Raw genomic sequence first — 21050 nt, 5'->3', positions numbered from 1 at the left:
TATATCTTGTTCAGCAAGGCATGTTGGGTCGACAGCGCTGGCATTATCTTAAGCAGTTTTGGTTATTTAATTTTTATCATGAATGTGAGAGGCAAATGTGTGTTTATGACCCATATGGAACAGTGGGGAGAATTGTTAGCCCCATCTGTTCATCAGATAATTGGCACAGTCACCTTTATGTTTGACAACTGTTTTGAGAGAGACTTGTTAATTGTCTTACTTGGATTGATTTTAAATTTTTTGGGTTCATGTATTGGTGCACATTTGGGGAGAAAAATCCAACAAGTACGATTCAGAATGTACAATATTTATTTTAGGACATGTTTTAAGAACATGGCAATCTTGTTTTTCTTCTGTAGGAACTGCTCAGCCATAATAATTATGGAACATTATTAATATGCTTGTTGTTCAACTCAGTTGTTCCACAGGGAAGTAGTAGTGGTGTTTGCTAGACTTTCTGCCCTCGCTTTTCCTTAAAGCCGGTTGAAGATAATGAAGAAGATAGGAAAATTCCAATACTCTGGAAAATACCTATTTATGTGAATATTTATAGGCTGCCTTTCTATTAAAAATATAGTCATGGTGGTTCATAATAAATTTAAACACACATTTAATCATTCATAATATATAGAACATTAAAAACTGAAGATAAAGCAATTGCATAAAATCAAGGTTAAGATTCTGGTTAAATGTCTGGCAGAAATAAGCCTGTAGTTGAAAGGGCCAAGCCTGGCTCCTGGGAGGGAGTTCTGAAGTCTCGATCTTGGAGTACAGGCACATACTAATGGTTAAAGCAATCCTTCAAGAGTTCAGGGCCAAAACCATTGAGGGCTTTAGAGTTCAAAGCCAGGACTTTCCGTTGTGCCCAGAAACAATCTGGGAGCCATGTATGTGGCTGTTATGTTCTTATTGCAGTGAGCCCCCAGTTGGCATTCTAGCTGCCATATTTTCAGCCAGTTGAAATTTGCAAACCATCTTCAAAGGCATCCCCATGTTCCATAGCCCGGTCTTGCTGTCAGCGAGGCGTTGGTGCATTGATCATGGGTAATTCACAAGAAAGGAGGAGTAATAATCTAGTGCTGCAAAACAAGGAGGGAAAGTCTCATTCTTTCAAAGTACAACAGGTGTATGTTTCCTTCAAGATTCCCCCTGTTTTCCTACTTATTCCTTCTTAAAAATTAATAGAGCAGCCTTGCTTGGTTGAATCTACCTAGTTTTAGCATATTTGTAAATTTCCAACCCTTTGAGGTTTTCTTTTTTCCTCTTTTCATCCCTGTGCTTTTGGAATAACTCCTGTGGATTAGTATAAATATATGTGGAAAGTTGTTGCTTTATTTCATATTGTCTTGCCATAATGCCTAGTATTGTGGTCTGAGGAGGTGCCTGGTCTCCTTATCCTCCTGGCATTGGGGGGGGACGTGAGCCCGGCACTTACCTGAAGGTGTTTTTGCATGCACGCAAAGCGTGTGCATGATCCTGGTGGGTGTAATGATGTTGCTCCCAAAAATGATGTCATCCTGTCTTGTCAGCAGGCATTCGCCCATGCTTCACAGGGGTCAATTTGGGCCCCTGGGAAGTGCAGGAGCATGTCCGTCACCAGGCACAATGCAAGCACTTAAGGAAATGATGTTGTTGCAGCTGACAGGAGTGCACCTGCTATGCACTAGCCCATGAGGTTTTGATGCTTGATTTTGGATTGTAGTTCTATGTTCAAATATTGGTTTTGTCTGATTTTGTTTTATGCCAATAAAGGTACCGACTGATGAAATAAATTATTTTTCTAATGAAATTTGCATGGCTTCAAAATGCATGTAGGGTCTTGCAACATTATACAGATTCTAAAATTTGGATCTCATTTCCCACAAATGTGAACTAATTTTGTGGTGGTGGAAGGTGCCGTCAAGTTGAAGCCAACTTACGGCGACCACTGATGGAGTTTTCAAGGCAAGAGACTAAGAGAGGTGGTTTGCCATTCCCTGTATCTGCATAACGACCCTGGTCTTCCTTGGCGGTCTCCCATCCAATTACTAACCAAGACCAACCCTACTTAGCTTCTGAGATCTGATGAGATTGGGCTTGCCTGGGCTGTACAGGTCAGGAGTAACTAATTTTATATGAGTGTGTGAGAAGCATCAGTCTTTCATAATGGACTGTGAATCATTCTTAATGTCTGAGTAGCTGATGAAACTATGCTTTTTGTGAAATTGTTTTATTTTTTGCCACTGGGAGGCTCTCTTATTCAGTTATAGTGCATGCATACTAAACTCCTATGACATTTTATTTTATTTTCAAGACTTTTGAACTTGAAGGTATGGAGATCTTTGTTCAAGTCAAAATAAGCTTTTACCTTGTTTGCATGACCTATATATTTGTGCCTCCTTGGCTACCTCAAACGGTTTTCGCTGCCACAAAAGGCTTTTGGCTTAGACTTCCTCTGTTGAAGTGGTAATACAGGAAGGCTTGTTATAGATGGTAGTTTGGCAGCACAGTCAATGTGTAAGGGTGGTTGTGAGGTTAAACTGTCTTCTCATCTGCAGACATGGGTTTACTCAGGCCTTTTCACAGAGCTTGCTTGGCCCAAACATGATAATTTCTCTCTCCGATATCACAGACTGACCCAGATGCACACGCAGTTTGCCTGACTTAAACAGAATCCTTTCACTGAGACACCTAAAGACTGACTTAACCAGAATCTCCTCATCGCTTAACTGTCTCTCAGAAACATAGGTGCAGACTTTCTTTCAGGCTCCACACAGTTTGCCTGATTTGCCAAAATGAAAACCTTTTCTCAGCACACTGACTAAAAATTGAAATGTTGTCCACCCCTTAGGGTACAGCTACCATCTAATCATAGCAGACTCCATTCACCCCTCCCCCTCCCTCTTTCCTAAGAGGCCAGCATTTAAACCCACAATAACAAATATTTAAATATTTACTACTTAGAGGCACTGGTTGGAGGGGTCCAGAATGCCATTTGAAGTATGGACTGATCATAAAAACTTAGAAGCCTTGTGCACCCCCCGCAAATTAGGCGCCAAGCAGTTAAGGTGGGCTGAATTCTTTTCCAAGTTCAACTTTACACTGAAACACCTCCCTGGCAAATCAAACTTTCTTGCTGACGCGCTCTTGCTCATGCCTCAACATGACAGTTAAAGGGCGGAAGTAATTGATACAATGTTCTCACCGTCCCAGTTGGGAGGGACGGTAACAACACGGAGCCAAGCTGTGAAAAAGCAAAGCAGCCAAGAGCCTAATCTCTCTGAGTGGGGAAAGAGAGTAAAAACCGAGGTGGAAAGTGTACCCAAAGCCAATCTGAAAAAAAGGGAAGACGGCAACTGGTACAAAGCAGATAAACTATACATCCCAGCCAGCCTGAGAGGGGAAGTGATGAAACAGTGTCATGATTCCAAATTGGCTGGGCATTTTGGATATTTAAAAACTTTACACTTAGTGCAAAGACAATTTTAGGGGCCAACCATGAGAAAAGACATTTCTCAATATGTATCTTCATGCCCAGTGTGCATAATGGGAAAAACTAGAAGGGGAAACCCCTCTGGACTACTGCAACCACTAAAAACCCTTTCTAGACCATGGGCTGTGATCTCAATGGACTTTATCACTGATCTTCCCCCCTCCAAGGGATGTACTGTAATCCTAGTGGTAGTGGATTTGTTTTCTAAACAAGCTCATTTTATTCCATGTGCGGCCATTCCTACAGCAAAGAAGCTGGCCATCCTCTTCATGCAACACATGGTACGGCTTCACTCATTTCCAAATAAGTTAATTTCCGAGCTTCTCAAAGTAGCAGGGATTGAATAAGGTCTCAGCTCCACCTATCATCCACAGATGGACAATCAGAACGAACTAATTAAGTATTAGAACAGTTTTGAGATGTTATATCAATTATCAACAGGATAATTGGATAGACTTTCTGCCTTTCACTGAATACGCGTACAACAATGCAATACACAGTTCCACTGGTGCATCCCTTTTTAAAATAGCCCAAGGCTATGAATGAACAGCAGTGCCTTTTATTACAACCCCAGGCTCTCAACAACCGGGAGACCTGGGGGAATGGTGGACTAACTTAACAGACCATACATCCATGCCATTTATGTATTCTCTGATCTAATGTATTGATCTCATGTCGTGCTCTTGTAATTGTACCAAATGCACCAAATAAATGTTGTTTTAAAAATTAACATGCAAAACAACAGGTAACTTGGGAACTGCAGTGGGTTCCTCTGTGAAATCAACAAGCTGGCTTGAACTGCAATTATGTATGTGAAAAGAAGACTTTGACGGAATCGTTTTTGCAAGGTGCTTGCAGAGATCACTTTGGCAAACCATCTTGTATGGTTCTACAATTTTTGTTTATTATTATGAATATCAAGTACATATAGCAAAGACTATCCCTGTAGCCAAAAGAAAGGAGAAGCCTAAATGGTTGTCTGAGGAAACTCTTAAAATTGCTGAAGATAGATGAGAAGCAAAAACAAAAGGCAACAGAAATAGGGTCAAAACTCGAAATGCAGCTTTTCAGTGACTTGCACACAGAGACAAAGAAATCTATTATAATAACCAGTGCAAAGAAATAGAAGAGAACAACAAAAAAGGAAGAACAAGAGATTTGTTCCAAAAGATTCGAGAAATCAAAGGGAAGTTCAAGCCACGGCTTGGGATGCTAAAAGATCAACATGGAAATACAGTATCTGATCAGGACAAAATAAAGGAAAGATGGAAACAATACACTGAGGAACTATACAAAAGAGATGGAAGGATGACAGATACTTTTGATGAAGAATCTTTTGATGAAGAACCAGAGATCTTAGAAAGTGAAAAGCTGCACTCAAAGCAATTAAGAGAAACAAAGCACCTGGAGTAGATGGAATACCAATAGAACTATTTCAAGCCACAGAAATGGGAGTTGATCAGAATCTAACAAGAATATGTCAACAAATATGGAAAACCAAACAATGGCCCACTGACTGGAAACACTCAGTCTACATTCCAATCCCCAAAAAAGGGGACGCCAAGGAGTGCAGTAACTATCGGACAATTGCGTTAATTTCCCATGCAAGCAAAATGATGCTCAAAATTATACAGCAAAGACTTACCATATATGGAACGAGAAATGCCAGATGTTCAAGCTGGATTCAGAAAAGGAAGAGGCACCAGAGATCACATTGCAAATTTACGATGGCTAATGGAACATACCAGGGAATTTCAGAAGAAAATCAGCTTGTGTTTTATAGATTACAGCAAAGCTTTTGACTTTGTAGATCATGAAAAGCTATGGAGAGTCTTAAAAGAAATGGGGGTTCCACAGCATCTGATTGTTTTGATGCACAACCTGTACTCTGGACAAGAGGCTACTGTCAGGCCAGAATATGGGGAAACAGAATGGTTTCCAATTAGCAAGGGTGTCAGACAAGGATGCATATTATCTCCCTACCTGTTCAACCTCTATGCAAAGTATATCATAAGGAAAGCTGGATTAGATCTAGAAGAAGGTGCAGTGAAAATTGTTGGGAGGAACATTAACAATTTGAGATATGCAGATGACACCACATTACTAGCAGAAAATAGTGAAGACTTGAAATGACTACTGATGAAGGTTAAAGGAGAAAGCACCAAAGCAGGATTACAACTGAACATCAAGAAGACAAAAGTAATGACTACCGAGGAACTACACAATTTTAAAGTTGACAATGAGGAAATTGAAGTTGTTCAAGATTTTCTCTTCCTTGGCTCAATCATCAGTCAACAGGGAGACTGCAATGAAGGAATCAGAAGATTGAGACTTGGAAGAGCAGCTTTGAGGGAGCTAGATAAGATCCTTAAAGATAAAGATGTCTCTCTGGGAACCAAGATCAAGATAATCCAAACTATGGTATTCCCCATTGCCATGTATGGATATGAAAGTTGGACGGTAAAGAAAGCTGACAGGAAAAAAATTGATTCATTTGAAATGTGGTGCTGGAGGAAAGTTTTGCAGATACCATGGACAGCCCAAAAGACAAATAAGTGGGTACTAGATCAAATCAAGCTGGAATTCTCCTTAGAAGCTAAAATGACAAGACTAAAGCTATTGTACTTTGGTCACATCACGAGAAGACAAGATTCTCTGGAAAAGTCAGTAATGCTAGGAAAAGTGGAAGGCAGCAGGAAAAGAGGAAGACCTAAAACGAGGAGGCTTGACTCAATAAAAGAAGCCATGTCCTCCAGTTTGCAGGATCTGAGTAAGTCTGTTAGAAAGAGAATGTTTTGGAGATCTTTCATTCATAGGGTCGCCATAGGTCGGAAACGACTTGACAGCACATAACACACACATACACAGCACTTGCAGTATGGGGATAATAACACTGAGACTGAGTGGTTTGCGTAAGGCTGTTTAGTGAGTTTGTGGCAGTGGTGAAATTTACACTGGAAACCTCCTGGATCACAGCTCATTCTCTTAACCTCTGTGCTCCATCAGTTCTAGTGGAATGTAATCCTAATCTTAAGGGTTATTGTGGTTGAACTTTGTAATGGATTGCTCTTTTTTTAAAAAAATGAAATAACTACCTGGATTATGTTGCACAACTGTGAGTTGCTTTGCCAAATGGAAACCACTACCCCGTGATGTGACCTGCTTGATAAAACCTTTATTGTTCTTGTAGCAAAACAAAAGACAGCTTACTGAGTCCTCAGATGGCTACCAAATATAGACGGTGGGCTGTTTGGCGTAGTAGATCATAATTTTTTTAGGTTTGGGTTAGACTAAATTTTAAGGTACTCTATTTGAAATCACTGGGGTTTTCATTACAATAATGCTGCTTTTTATTTTTATTTCCTCTATTACAGCAACAGTTTATGGAGCTGGAAAAAAAAAGGTGCAGTCTCTTAGAGAACTGTAAGGGTTTAATGCGTAAAGCTAGGCAGGCTTGTAACCTTGGCCCAGATCAAAAAATCCCTGAAGACTTTTGCCATGTAAGTATCAACATAGTGGGAATGTGGATTCTCCAAGCCTTGATCTGTTGCAGTATTTTACAACTGCACTTGACTGTGGCCTCTGTTGCCAGCAGAACCTCTGCTGGGTGGAGGGATTCTTAGTCTTTTCTGCCTTTTCTTAACTGTCTATTTATAGATTTTGGACAAGGCTGCATTTCACTATTATGAAAATACTTCTGAAAAATTGTATGCCCTCTCCATCAATGATTGGACTACCTATTATGTTATGTGTTCCATAAAAAAAATTCCCAGTGCTTTATAAAAGAAATTGGCACAAATGGTTATTTATCTATTAGTGGTGATCTTATTGAATACTGGATTTTTTAGGTTTTTGTGACTTGTATGATACCAGTGGTACAAGATCTTTTAACAGGAAATACAGTTTTTGCAAAAAAATATAAATAGCTGCACTTGAGGAAGAATAATAATTGAAACATGTTCACAGAATCACAGAGTTGGAAGGGGCCATACAGACCTTCTAGTCCAACCCCCTGCCCAATGTTGGATGAGCTTAAAGCATCCCATTCATCCAGCCTCTTCTTGAAAACTACCAGTGAAGGGGAGCTCACCACCTCCCTAGGCAGCTGATTCCACCTTTGAACTACTCTGCCCGTGAAAAAGTTCTTCCTGATATCGTACCTTTCTGCATGTAATTTAAGCTCGTTGCTTCGAGTCCTATCCTCTGCTGCCAACTCTTTGCCCTCCTCCAAATGACAGCCTTTCAAATATTTAAAGAGAGCAATCATGTCCCCCCTCAATCTCCTCTTCCCAAGGCCCTCAGCCTTTCCACGTAGGGCTCAGTCTCCAGACCCCTGATCATTCTCATCGCTCTTTTCTGCACCCTCTTGATTTTGTCCACATCTTTTTTGAAGTGAGGCCTCCAGAACTGCACACAGTACTCCAGGTGTGGCCTGACCAAGGCAGTATAGAGAGGGACTATGACCTCCTGCGATTTCGATGCAGTGGCCCTTTTGATACAACCCAAGACTGAGTGTGTGTTTTTTGCCACGGCATCATACTGACTGCTCATATTTAGTTTACAGTCCACTCTCACTCCAAGATCTCTTTCGCATACACTACTACCCAGAAGTGTATCCCCCATCCTATATTTGTGCTTCACATTTTTGTGGCTCAGATGTAATACTGTGCACTTAACTATGTTGAATTGCATCCTGTTCACAACCGCCCACTTCTGCAGAGTATTCAGGTCTTGTTGAATTTTAACTCTTATCTTCTTGGGTGTTTGCCACTCTTCCCAATTTGGTATCATCAGCAAATTTAATGAGTAGCCCGTTTACCCCTTCATCCAAATCACTGATAAAAATATTGAAAAGTACCAGGCCCAAAACCAAGCCTTGTGGCATCCCACTGGACACGTCCCTCCAATCTGACGAAACGCCATTGACCACCACTCTTTGGGTGTGATCCTCTAACCAGTTCCCTATCCACCAAAATGTCCTGTAGTCCAGTCTGCAATCTTCCAGTTTACCCATTAGAATGTCATGGGGAACCTTATCAAAAGCTTTACTGAAATCCAGGTAAATCACGTTGACAGAGTTCCCACGATCCAATTACTTCATCACTCGATCAAAGAAGGAAACCAGGTTGGTCTGATAAGATCTGTTGGGGACAAAACCATGTTGACTTCCCCGAATCACTGAGCGGTCCTTCAGATGCTTACAGAGCGATCCCTTTAAAATCTGCTCTAATATCTTCACAGCAACAGAAGTCATACTGACTAGCCTGTAGTTTCCCGGGCACACAGATATATGGAATTTGAACAACATGGCCACTGTGAAAGTTCAGGCATACAGTGCTCTCTTCAGGATTGTGCTCAGGGAAACTGGTTCTGTTAGTTTGCAGTGGCTTATGCACAGTACTGGTATCCTAAACTCAGCTCAGAAGAGTTTTGATTTAAAAAAAAAATACTGGGTTTCAGAAGGGAAAAGATGAGTGTCAAATGAACTCTTAAATACATAAATGTAGAAACAGCATTTGAAACCATAAAAACAGACTACCTGAAGTAAGGGGAACAAAATGAAACTTTGAATCAGCATGTGATTCATACGCTCGTGTGTCTTTGTAATGTGGAGGAAAGAGAATGCTGGGAGTAAAGATGGGAGTAAATGATGCTGAGTCATCATATGGGAGTAAAGATGCTGAGTCATATCATGAGTATGTTTAAATATTTTCCTAACATCCCAGTCCATCCCCCCCTCCAAAAAAATCTCCAGAGATTTGGGGGAGTGTTCGCTATCTACATTCACAGAGAATAAGCAGTAGCAAGATGATGGAACTGAACAATGTAATAGGTCTTTGCCTGGTAGCCTAGTTTACAGGCACCAGGATCTAGTATTATTCTGTCTCTGTTAAGAGGGCATAGAGTGAGCAGGCTGCACACAGAAAAGGAGGAAGGTCCCTTTGCTCCCCCTGAAGACAAAGGCTGTGCCTCCAGTGAATGAAAAGGGAGAGCTTGCGAAAGAGCTTTGTCCTTTAGCTTGGATATGACAGTGAGGCGGAGTTGTGGCCTAAGTCATCACTTCTGTGTGGAATTGACTTCATAATATATGCAAGTGCCTTGTGATGTTTGTAGAAGGGAGGGGAAGATAGTTAATGTCTGCAGACTTTGGCTGACCTTGCTAACCAGTTAGAATGTGTGATTGCTATCAACCCTGCCCCCTTGCCCAAGAAAGGATGAGCTGTTGGACTGAACCTCCGGCACAGAGTGTCTGAAAGGGTTTGTTGCTCCAAGACAGGTAGGGCAGGATGAGGGTTCATTCCAGCACCACAGAAGTGCACCCTGCAGTGCTGCAGGCTCTGGAGAAGGGCAGGAGCTCTCACCAGAATAAAAAAGGCAAGCAGATGGATACATTTGTGAAGCACTGGAGATTCTGACGCAGGGCAGCTGTAGTAAATCTGCTGCGTATTAGAGAACAGGTCAGGGAGGTGAATTAGGGCTACTAGCAGAGCAGCTCAGCGGTCACAAATGAGGCATTTGCAACTTCATGTCTGTCTTAATCTCTTGTTGCAGGTGGTTGGATTTTAACTGTCCCATTTCATGCGCAAATTTGATTAAAAGGCAGTTCTTTCTTTTTTTAAGGCATTCCAGGCTCTTCCTAGCACACTGGATGAAATTGACGCTTTACTGAATGAGGAGAAATCAAGAGCTTCCTGCTTCACAGGCCTCAGTGCTTCAGTATGTACTCCCAGAGTTTGACTCCCACACTGTACTAGGTTGCTTAGTAATAATAATAATAAGCTAAGCAGCAGGAACAATGTGTTGTAAATGCCAGAGTCTGAATCTATTAGAATTTTAAATAGGTTCTTCCCAAAGACCAACGTGTTCTGTGCTTCTTGTGGGGTTTTTTTTTAAGGGAAAAAGGGTGAGCTCCAGCTCAGACTACATGACAGAAACATGCTGTGCCTGCTCTAACCATGTGCAAAGGCACTTATCATTCCTATGGTTCCCCTCTCCCACCTCTTCTGCACACTTCTGCCTATTGGGATCCGTCCCAGCCAGCTGGGGCGGGGGGTGCGTGGATAGGAATAAAAAATTCTGATGAGGGATTCTGGAGAGGTAAGCCATGGAAGGTTTTGTTTAGCTCCTGTTATTTCCACAACTTTTCTGCTTAAAATGGGACCTTCCTTCCCAGCACTTGATACAGAATTAGGACTGCTCAAGGTTTTGACAAACCAATCTGTCAGCATCGCCTGTAGCATGGAGTGCAGCAGTGTCCTGGGTCATCTTCATTGAGCTTTTGTATTGCAAGTACACAGCATCTACTGAGTCATTTTAGTATATGAGCGAATGATGCATCATGTGGCATTTTTAGTTAAATATTTTTATTGTAGAACATCTTCGCTGACTATTTGAAAGATTCTGCCTTTTACAAGAGACTTTTCCTGCCAGGTTGTTGAAGAGTGTAACAAAAGGGTTGAAGAAATAGAACAGATGACACTGGAGCTGCAGGAAAAGAAAAAAGAGTTGAATGACTTTAGGCAAAACATTTCACAGGTATTGTGTGTATTGTTTCTAGTTGCTGTTGTTTTCACTATTATTTCCATCTTGAAATATGCAACTGCTAACACAGTGCAGGGCAGGAGACCGCATAAGTGGCTGTTATGATAAAAATGCAGTCCACATGCCAATACTTTTGAATGCAGGGTGAGAAGGCCTTCAGGGTTTGAAGGCCTACAGGAATACCGAACGCATAGCCATTGGCAGGGCAGCCATGTAGGACTCAGAAGCCGTGCGTATGTAGAGGCAGGGCAATTGGAGGTCCTGTGTTTTTTCCATCAGGCTTTCAAGAGGTTCAGGGGTAAAGTGTTCTCTTCTACCTCTCCTTCCCCGAGTCTCAACTGGTACATGGCCAAGGTGCTCTCTTTCTCGTCCTTGTCCACATGTAGAAGGCAGGATTGTGGTTATTGTTGGTAATAATAATATATATTAAAGCTTTAATGTAGTAATTACCATGTTATTGAAGTTGGAATTCTTTGCTGCACATGAACTCTCTTTGCTGCTTGTTCACTTCTGTTAATACCAATGTCTTCATTATCAGGTTAAGGAAAAGTGGCTAAACCCCCTAAAAGAGCTGGTTGACCGAATCAATAACAAGTTCAGTAGCTTTTTTCGTTCCATGCACTGTGCAGGAGAAGTGGATCTTCACACAGAAAATGAGGTATTGTGTTGTGTATTGTTAAACAGTTGGGGAGGGAATCCCTCCCTGGGAAGTATCATTCTGAAGACATGAATTAAAGAATGATGAGGGGTAATGTGCTTTTTAATCCTGTCACTGTAGAAGCAACACAAGTAATACTACCATGGAATCTCTGATTCCATTCTAAGCCTTTATTATTACAATATGATTATTTAGCGTTCTTAATATCAATTCAGTCAACAGAAAATCATACTATCCATTATAACAGCTACAAAGATCATCAGGAAGAGCAATTACATGATTCCAAAAAGTATCTTACCCAAACATACAAAGATTACAGGCAAGGAGCCCCTTCTAGGAAGAAGCTCCTTATAAATTTGGTGGTGGAGAATGCCCTCAAATCAGAGTTGACTTATGGCAACTCCTGGTGGGGTTTTCACAGCCAGAGACTCACAGAGATGGTTTGCCATTGTCTGGCTCTACAACCCTGGTCTTTGTTGGAGGTCCCCATCCAGTTGTGTCCCACTTTAAAAGGGTGCACATTTTTGGCTAACCTACTATATTATAATTTCAAACACTAGACAAAGTTATCCATATTTGAAACATCTTAAAATATATAAAAATAGTTCATTCTTGCTCTCTCTTGTCTTAACAAAGGCTATGTAAATTTAGTGATTACAAGTTTCTCATACATATGAATATCTTTTGGCCTTCTACCAATACATTCATCCTTGAAGTCTATTTCTGACTTCTATGAAGTTAGACATCCCTGCCATTCTCACTCTCTCTGCACCTGGGCCTTAGTACATGGTATATATTGATATGAGGTGCTTCTAATCTGTGCATGGCTATATGGTTGTGTTGCTCCATTGTTTCATGCTCCTTTACAAGGTTGTTCTATTCTAGGCCTCCAGACTCCCTTTGTGGCCTTCCTTACCTCCTCAGGCAAGCTGTTCCACAGGGTGGGGGCCACTACAGAAAAGCCATGTTTATGGGCAGATGAGCAAAGTTGTCACAGTGGGACATAGGTGGGGAGGTGGTCTGGCAGATATGAGGGTCCGAGGCTGTGAAGGGCTTTGTATGCGATAGCTAGTACCTTGAATTGAGCTCGGTAACTGATGGGCAGACAATGGAGTGACTGCAGAATGGTTGTAATGTGAATGGACTGCCTAGCTCTCAATAATAACTGAGCCAGGGCATTTTGCAGCAGCTCGAGTCTCGCAGTTGATTTTGAGGAGAGACCTAGATAGAGTGTATTACAGTAGTCCAGTCTTCATGTTACTGGGGCATGGGTCCAGATTGGCCAGGTCAAGGTAGAGGGCAATCTTCTGGGCTAAACTAAGCCGGAAAAAAGCATTTTTGGGTGACTACATTAACTTGCTTCTCTAGCAATAATGCTGGGTGGAGTATAACCCCCTAACCTCTTAACTAAGTCAACATGGGTTAGTTGAAGCCCATAAAAAGGGGAAGTATGGGTATTGTTTAAGCTTTTAGGCATTCCAGCCAACATCACTTGTGTCTTGTCTGGGTTCAGTTTGAATTTTTTAACTTTCAGCCATTTAACCACAGCAGTCAGGCAAAATAGTAAAGAATCCAGTAACACCTTTAAGACTAACCGACTTTATCATAGCATAAGATACGTAGCCGAAAGATATTCATATGTATGAGAAACTTGTAATCACTAAATTTACATAGCCTTTGTTAAGATAAGAGATAGCAAGAATGAACTATTTTTATATATTTTAAGATGTTTCAAATATGGATAACTTTGTCTAGTGTTTGCATCTGACGAAGAGAACTGTGGTTCTCGAAAGCTTATGCTACAGTAGAGTTGGTTAGTCTTAAAGGTGCTACTAGACTCCACTATTTTGCTACTACAGACTAACACAGCTGACTCCTTTGGATAGTAACATTTGATTTATATACCGCCCTTCCGGACAACTTAATGCCCACTCAGAGTGGTTTACAAAGTGTGTTGTTATCCTCATAACAATCACCCTATGAGGTATGGGTGGGGGCTGAGAGAGCGCCGAGAAACTGTGACTGGCCCAAAGTCACCCAGCTGGCTTCAAGTGGAGGAGTGGGGAATCAAACTCGGCTCTCCAGATGAGACTCCTGCCGCTCTTAACCACAACACTAAACTGGCTTAGCTGCAATATACATTCACAAAGTTTTTTGCTGATTTAAATAACATGAATATGCTCTGATCTGGATGCCAGCTGTCATATAGGCCAGGCAGTAGAAATGCCTAATACTTTGTCTGGTCTGCTTATGGAACACTTTGACCCAGTTACAGTAATGGATGTCAGTAGGATCCTGGGATCTGCAAAAACCACCACTTGTGTACTGGATCCTTGCCTATCTAGGCTGCTAAAATCGTGTAAGAACTACATTAATGACAGCTATTGCCACATCTTTAGCAGGGGGATCCCTTCCCCCAAAGTCCTCAGAGCAGCCATTTGGGCTCACCCTTCCTTCTACCTTCATGAGGCACGGTGCCCTATATTCCAGAGCACATAGATGTGTCCTTTGGCAGGGCAGAACTCAACACTTTTCTCCTAAGTGCTCACATATCCATCTCTAGGTAGGTCAGCTTGCTAGTCTTTAAGCGCAGAGGCCACGAAGAAGAAAGAGAGGCTTATTTCCTATACTGGTGTTCTTCAAATGATCATCTGTGCAGTCTCATGACCTGGCCTCCTTCCTTGATATAGGTGCTTTTAGCTTGCTGTGGGGTTACTGTTCTGGGAGAACTGAGCAGGAACATATAATCAGGACTGTGAGACTGTACCTCTAATGGGGGAGGGTTTTCATACTTAAAAACCAACTCGGTAAGTTTCCAAGTCAAAGCTCCGCACAGGAGCAGAGCCCATCAGTGTGAATGCACAGATGGCCATTTGAAGACCACCAGATAAAGGTGTGCATCCTGCCTTTTCTTATGCCAGCAATGGAACCTTCAAACGCAATCCTAGGAATGCACTCAAACCAGAGGCTCCCCTATGGGAGATATGCAACTAGAAAAGAATCTCACTCCAGCAAAACATTCTGCATATCCATGGCTAATATCTGTTGTTTGGTGTGTAAAGAGAAACCCCTCTTTGCGAGAGTTCTTGTAAAAAACAGCAGTTTATTCATTGGTGTCATTTTAAAGCCAACTTTCAGCTGTCTACATTAACATGTTGCAATTTCATGCAAAATATTTAAAGAGAATTGCAGTTTCACAGATCATAATAAAATTACTATTGCCATCCAGTTAAAGATGTCTTAGGCAAATAATTATACAGATTAAAAGCATCAGATTAGTATTGTAATCTGTATATGCACAAAACCAGTCCTTCTGAAGTTGGAAGTCAGTGTCTTGCCAGCCCTTCAAGGGGTGTATATTGAACTGTCCTATTTTGTTCTTGCAACAACTCTGTGAGAAAGTTAGGCGGACACAGAGGGAGGGAACTTCATAGCTGAGTGAAGATTTGAACGTGGGTCAGATTCACATTGACACTCTGCAACATCTGCATAAGAAGTTTGTGGTTTTTTACAACAGAAGTATTTTATTCATTAAGATCAGTGGCAGTTCAGCAGCCTTTACGGTACAAATGTTAAGCTGGAGGCCCATGAAGGCTTAAACCTTCTGAATGATTAGAACTTATTGAAAAGCTGGAATGTTTATCTTCAAGGAATCAGGCAAACTTTGGAAACAAAACTCTTGATAACTCCTGTTTGAAGAGTCGCAATGCTGATGTATCTGATAGTTAAGGTGAAATGGTTACTGCATATGCAAAAACTGTTTAATGTGCAAGCTAGCACCCTTCAGTTGGCACTCAATGTAGTTATGGCACTGAAACACCATGTGCTACATTTCAGGGCATAAGAAGTTTTAAAAAAACAACTATATGCTGAGTTGCAGATCTCTAATACCATTCTACCACTGTTAACAGGAAGACTATGATAAATACGGGATTCGCATTAGAGTCAAATTCCGCAGTGCCACTCAGCTTCATGAACTGACTCCACACCACCAGAGTGGAGGGGAGAGAAGTGTTTCGACTATGTTGTATTTGATGGCTTTGCAGGAAATCAACAGATGCCCATTCAGAGTAGTAGATGAAATAAATCAGGTATGTTTGCTAGCCCCAAGACTAATTCAGCTGCGTCCAGTAGTGGAAGAAATGTTAATATAGGTATTTCTTTTAAAGGGAATGGACCCAGAAAACGAAAGGAGAGTCTTTGATGTGGTGGTAGAAACTGCTTGCAGAGAGAGTACTTCTCAGTACTTCTTTATTACACCAAAGGTGCGTAGTTGAAAACCGTCTCTTCCGTATGTCTTATACTTGCATATTGAAAGAATGACGATAGAGATCTAATTGGTGGATTGCTGGGAAAATACAAACTAGGAGCTAAACCACATGAGACGAATTACACGAGGACACTCAAGTGAAGGAAAATACAAACATCATCTTAAATTGGCTTCCCTAGCTATCTTTTACCATATAGGTTAATAGTTATAATTTGTTTTATTTATTTGAATATCCTGTTTTCCCCCTCCTCCCCAATGGGAGAATGATAAACAAGCCACCAGTAACAAAAATAAAATCTGGTACAATTCCAGAGCTGATCCAGCATCCAACTGGGCTGGCTCACTTGAAGCCACAGGCCAACAATTCTTTGGCTCCTGCCCTTTGGCTTGAATCTCCAGCCATGCCTAGACTATGATACCTGAAACAGAGCGGGAAACAGGAACTCTGCCTGGGTATTCTACAGCTGGCAAGCACATGCCCAAGATTCCCCTTCCTGCTTCTAGATATGCCTGGAGCGTACATATCTCAGGGAATGACCCTCCCCTTCCTGTCTTTTGAGGTCCAAAGGAAATCTCCTGCTTGCAGTATTACCTCTAGGAGCTAAACCACACAAGACGAATTACACGAAGATGCTCAAGTGAAGGGAGACACAGTGTTAGCCAGGGAGCATAGTTTGAATTTCACCTCTCTCTACAGAGCCTGCAAGATCACTCCTCAGAGGGTTTGTTAATAATTGACAGAGCTTTGGGAGAGGCAAAGAGGAAATTTGCTGATCCTGCACTGGGCAGGGGGTTGGACTAGATGGTCTGTATGGCCCCTTCCAACTCTATGATTCTATGAAATTAACAGATCCTCTGAAGGGCATCTTTGCCCACTCTGTAGAGAGGTGAAATTCAAACTATGCTTTCTGGCTAACATTGCGTCTCTCTTCACTTGAGCGTCCTTGTGTAATTCATCTCGTGTGGTTTAGCTCTAGGTCACATCAGATCAATGGGGTCTTGAACCACAGCTGTTTCTGGTGCGAGACCCCTCCCCCCAGCTCCATGGACCTTCTTGGGAAAGAGCCCAATAAATAGTATTGTGATTCTGATATTTTAAAGATTCTTACAAGTTTTGTACATGTGTTTAATGTTTGAGAATTTTATTTCTGTTTACTCTAAGTGGTGGTGATGAAAGAAGATGCAAGGGAGTTTAAAAATATGATTTCATATTTGTAAATACTTCTGTGACTAATCAATAGAAAACCTTTCATATGTCACAGTTAAAATATATATTAAATACATATGAAGCATGGGTGTAATCCTGTTGGAAAAGGACAAAAGGAAGGGCCTGTGGATTTTGATGCCTGCCGATCCTAAAATCTCTCCCACTGAATTCAAAGTTGCCACATCATTCCCGTGTCACTTTATTCTAGGTATCCCTGGACATATTTTTGATTCCTCACCACAGTGTTAATTCTGACAAGGAGTTGTGTTAGAGGAAGCACGTCCACTACCAGAATTGTTCTGCAGGATCTAACCCAGCCTTTACTTGTAGTTAGACCGAAAATCACCTTTAGAGATGCTCCCCGGGACTTTTTTTGTGGGGCGCTCAATGGTACTGAGTACCAGCACTTTTTTTTATTGCAAGAAAAGCGCTGGTTGTACCCACAAGAAGCTTTGCTTCTTTTCAGCGCCTTTTCTAAAATCCTCCAATATCACCTACCTCTCTCTGTATTTGGTCTCTATTTGGCATCCTTTGTTTACCATGTCTCTGTCCATATTTTTTTATTCTGTGTCTCCTTTTGCCTATATTATCATGGATGCTACAAACCTGTTAATGTCAGGGAAAAAACCTTTTGGAATGTAGCCACTAGGCTTGGCATGCCCCCAAATTTGGTTTGATCTGAATATGAGGGAGAACATAAAAATCCAGTATCCATGAAATTCAGGTCAGATTCTCCAATCCAGTTTAGTAAGATTGGAGAATCTTGAATCTATCCAGCCATTATTCCCTATGGGGAAAACTGGGGGGGGGGTTGGATTTTAAAAGAAAACTCCACCAAATCTGCAGGGAGCGTGCTCCTTCCTGTCTACTAAAGGTGCCCTCAAGTGTCAGGGCGACTGGACTCCAGGGTTCAGTTCTGGGTGCCCCCAGCCACTCTCCATTGTTTCCTAGGAGGAAATCTTTCCAAGGCTTTCCAGGCAAAGACCGCCTGTGGCCAAAAGCCAGTCCCAGTGCACACTGAACCAACAAAGCCCAAAAGAACCAAACTATGGCAAAGGAACCCATGTCAAATCAGAAAAACCCAAGCTGAAGCAAGGGGGGGGGTAAAGCTTGCTGGAGAAGCTCTGAAGTTTACAAAGGCATCTGGCAGTGGCTTGAAGGGCTCTTTTGGAGTTGGAGGGTGGAGGCGGGATGGGAGTCCATGGCCTTCATGGAAAAAAGCAGGCAGCAGAGGTGAAGCAGCTGGGCCAAATGGGCAGTGGTGCAAAGTGGCTCGAAGTGCAGAGGCAAGTTCCATGACCGGAGGGCTGCACAAGGCCAGCAGGGAACAGGAGGCAGAGGTAGAGAGGCTGGGAGAGGAGCCAGCAGAGAGCACGGAAAGCTGTGAGGGCACGGCCGAGGGGGACACTCTTGCCTTCCTGCCCCATGCCTGGTAAGGGGAAAAAACCAGGGAGAAGCCAGCCTGCAGTCTTTGCCGGATTAAACCAAATAAACCCGTTTAATCTAGCCCATCAGTATCTGGCTTCCTAGATCTGATCCAGGATCCTCTGTTTTGAATCGACACAGCTGGATTTTGCTGAATTTGCATTCTATACAAATGCCAAATCGCACAGTCCTGGTAGCCACTGATACCATCGGTATGGTGATGTTTATGTAATCGCTGTGCAAGCGAAGAGTGCTATATAAGGAACAGCAACAATAGCAGGAGGCTTACTGTAATAATAATTTATTTAGTATGTGTCGCCTGTCCCTCCTGGCAAGAAATTACCTGGCCTTGGTGCATCAAAAAGGAGAGAGTGCAACAGCAGTGTGTTCCTGAAGGATGGCATCCAGCTGCTGGGTGGAAGTCTGTGGGAAGTGCTGAAGTACATTATCTAATAAATGGTGGTACTTCGTAGAAGAGGAACTGTTTGATGGGGCTTTCTGTCTTGATTTGTTGACAGCTCTTGCAGAACCTCACTTACACGGAGAAGATGACTGTGTTGTTGGTCTACAATGGACCTTCCATGCTAGAATCAAATAAATGGGACTTAAAGGCTTTCCAAAGGAGACGACGGCGACTTCAGCAATGACTAATCAATAAAGACCTTCTTGATGCTTTTCGGAACCCAGAACAAAAATTAGTTGGAGAAGACTGGAAAACTCAGCCAGTTTAAGAATCGATAGAACTAATAACTTCCTCAGATACAAGGACCATATGGAAAAGAAGGAACCTTTAATTCTTTTTAGTGTAACACCAGGATTTTTAATGTTTTTTTGATGATGTTCAGGTCAGACCTCAGCATGCTCAACTGAGTAATGCAGTCTTCCTCCACTGGTTTGTCCATGGTATCTTCAGGCCCTGTGTTTGTTGCCTTCTGTTTACAATATAGAACCTTGCAGAGGCCATTGATAGCCAACATTTTATGTGCTTACAATCTGTGTATATATGATCTTTTTTTTAATCCTTTTGATTATTATCTTCTTAAGGACTGTGTGCCATATTTGGGGGGTTAGATGTGAAGAAGAATGTTTTCATTCTGGTCTTTGGCAATAATTGAAAGAAATATTACTGTGGTCTTTCACTTGTGGCCATCTTTCACAGTTTTGACATACTACTTTTTATATATCCTGTAAATGTTCTGATATACCTGTTGGATTTGCTGGTGAAATGGTAAAGATTTCACAAAATCTCTTCAATTGGAAAATTTAACATTTGTAACTGTAAACAGTTGTGAACTCCAAAGAATGTTTGTTGAATATCCTTTTTAAAGATATGATGTCTGTAATTAATGTTTGGCACTAGATACAAAATGTACAGGTTATTCACTTGCTGGTTAGGTACCATCTGAACTGAATATTCCAGAGGAAGAAATACTTTCAGACTCTTGTGAAGACAAAGATACAATGTCTGGCTTTTATTTAAAAATCTTGATCTCAGAACAATTTCTTTGCTGTTTGCTTGTATTATAAAACATCCCATCTTTTTATGTGATGGAGAATACTAAATTTTACCCCAAATGGTTTTATATCTTTTGCCAAAAATATTATAGCAATTTTTGTAAAATAAATTTGTATTTGCAACCGTTCCAACCAGTGATATTTATTTTTGATATTTGTTTGCAAAAGGTAAGACTGGAATAGGAAATATACCCAGGCTACTCTTCAATATGAGAAAAATGCAAGGAAAATACTTTGACCCACAAATCATAAATTATGGATATTTTCAGTTTTGATTAAGAGATTTTCTTAGACATGACTTTTGCTCTCAAGAAAGTAAGCTATAAGGTTTACCAGTATAGAAAAGACTACGTGGAATGGAAAAGTTGATTGTTATGCACAAGACTAATAGTGCAACTGGAGTAACTCAGTTTGCACTGTAAATCTCCCCTAAAAGAGTACTGAGTTTCTGTATAGTATCCTTTAGACAACCTAAAGCAGGAGGCACATCGGGCATTTTTGCTGATTTGTCTAAGTATTGGCCATCTCTGATTTTGGTGGATAAGTGGGTGGTTTGTGCTAATGTTTGCTAAAGGTGAAAATACAGAATCATAGAGTCATAGGGTTGGAAGGTACCTCTAGGGTCATCTAGTCCAACCCCCAATATATACAACTTCTAGCCCCAAAGCTTGGGGTGGGGGGATTCCCCCCCTTTTAGCATAAGAGTAAATAGGTGATTTTTTTTTTAAAAAAAATTAAATCTCACTGGAGTTTTTTTAAAAATCATTAGGTTGGATTCTGCTGGTTTGTACAGTTAACCTTGTCCAATACCGCATTTTACTGCAAGCTCCGTTTCCTCCAGAGTTTGAGCCCCATGATACCCAGAGTAGCTTTTTTGATTGTCAAAATGGCAACTCTTCCCTCTTTTGCCAGCAAAAATGACTAGTGTGATACACCCAATGGTTTCTAACTCAATTAGGGT

General features: G+C 41.4%; 1 protein-coding gene across 2 annotated transcripts in view; it reads left to right on the top strand.

Moving 5' to 3' along the window:
- Positions 1-20204, top strand: part of SMC5 (structural maintenance of chromosomes 5) — a 75410-nt gene extending 55206 nt beyond the window's left edge. Inside the window, exons 18-24 of one of the 2 annotated variants that reach the window (XM_054987024.1) lie at positions 6847-6972; positions 10094-10189; positions 10904-11008; positions 11553-11672; positions 15584-15763; positions 15842-15937; positions 19093-20204. In XM_054987024.1, the coding sequence (XP_054842999.1) occupies positions 6847-6972; positions 10094-10189; positions 10904-11008; positions 11553-11672; positions 15584-15763; positions 15842-15937; positions 19093-19221 (852 nt within the window). In that variant the 3' untranslated portion in view covers positions 19222-20204. The remainder of the gene's footprint in view (positions 1-6846; positions 6973-10093; positions 10190-10903; positions 11009-11552; positions 11673-15583; positions 15764-15841; positions 15938-19092) is intronic. The other variant, XM_054987025.1, reaches the window with a different exon arrangement.
- Positions 20205-21050: the final 846 nt, after the last annotated feature.

The sequence above is a fragment of the Eublepharis macularius genome, chromosome 8 (assembly GCF_028583425.1).
Source record: "Eublepharis macularius isolate TG4126 chromosome 8, MPM_Emac_v1.0, whole genome shotgun sequence".
Lineage (NCBI taxonomy): Eukaryota > Metazoa > Chordata > Lepidosauria > Squamata > Eublepharidae > Eublepharis > Eublepharis macularius.
This window is presented reverse-complemented; position numbering and strand designations above follow the sequence as displayed.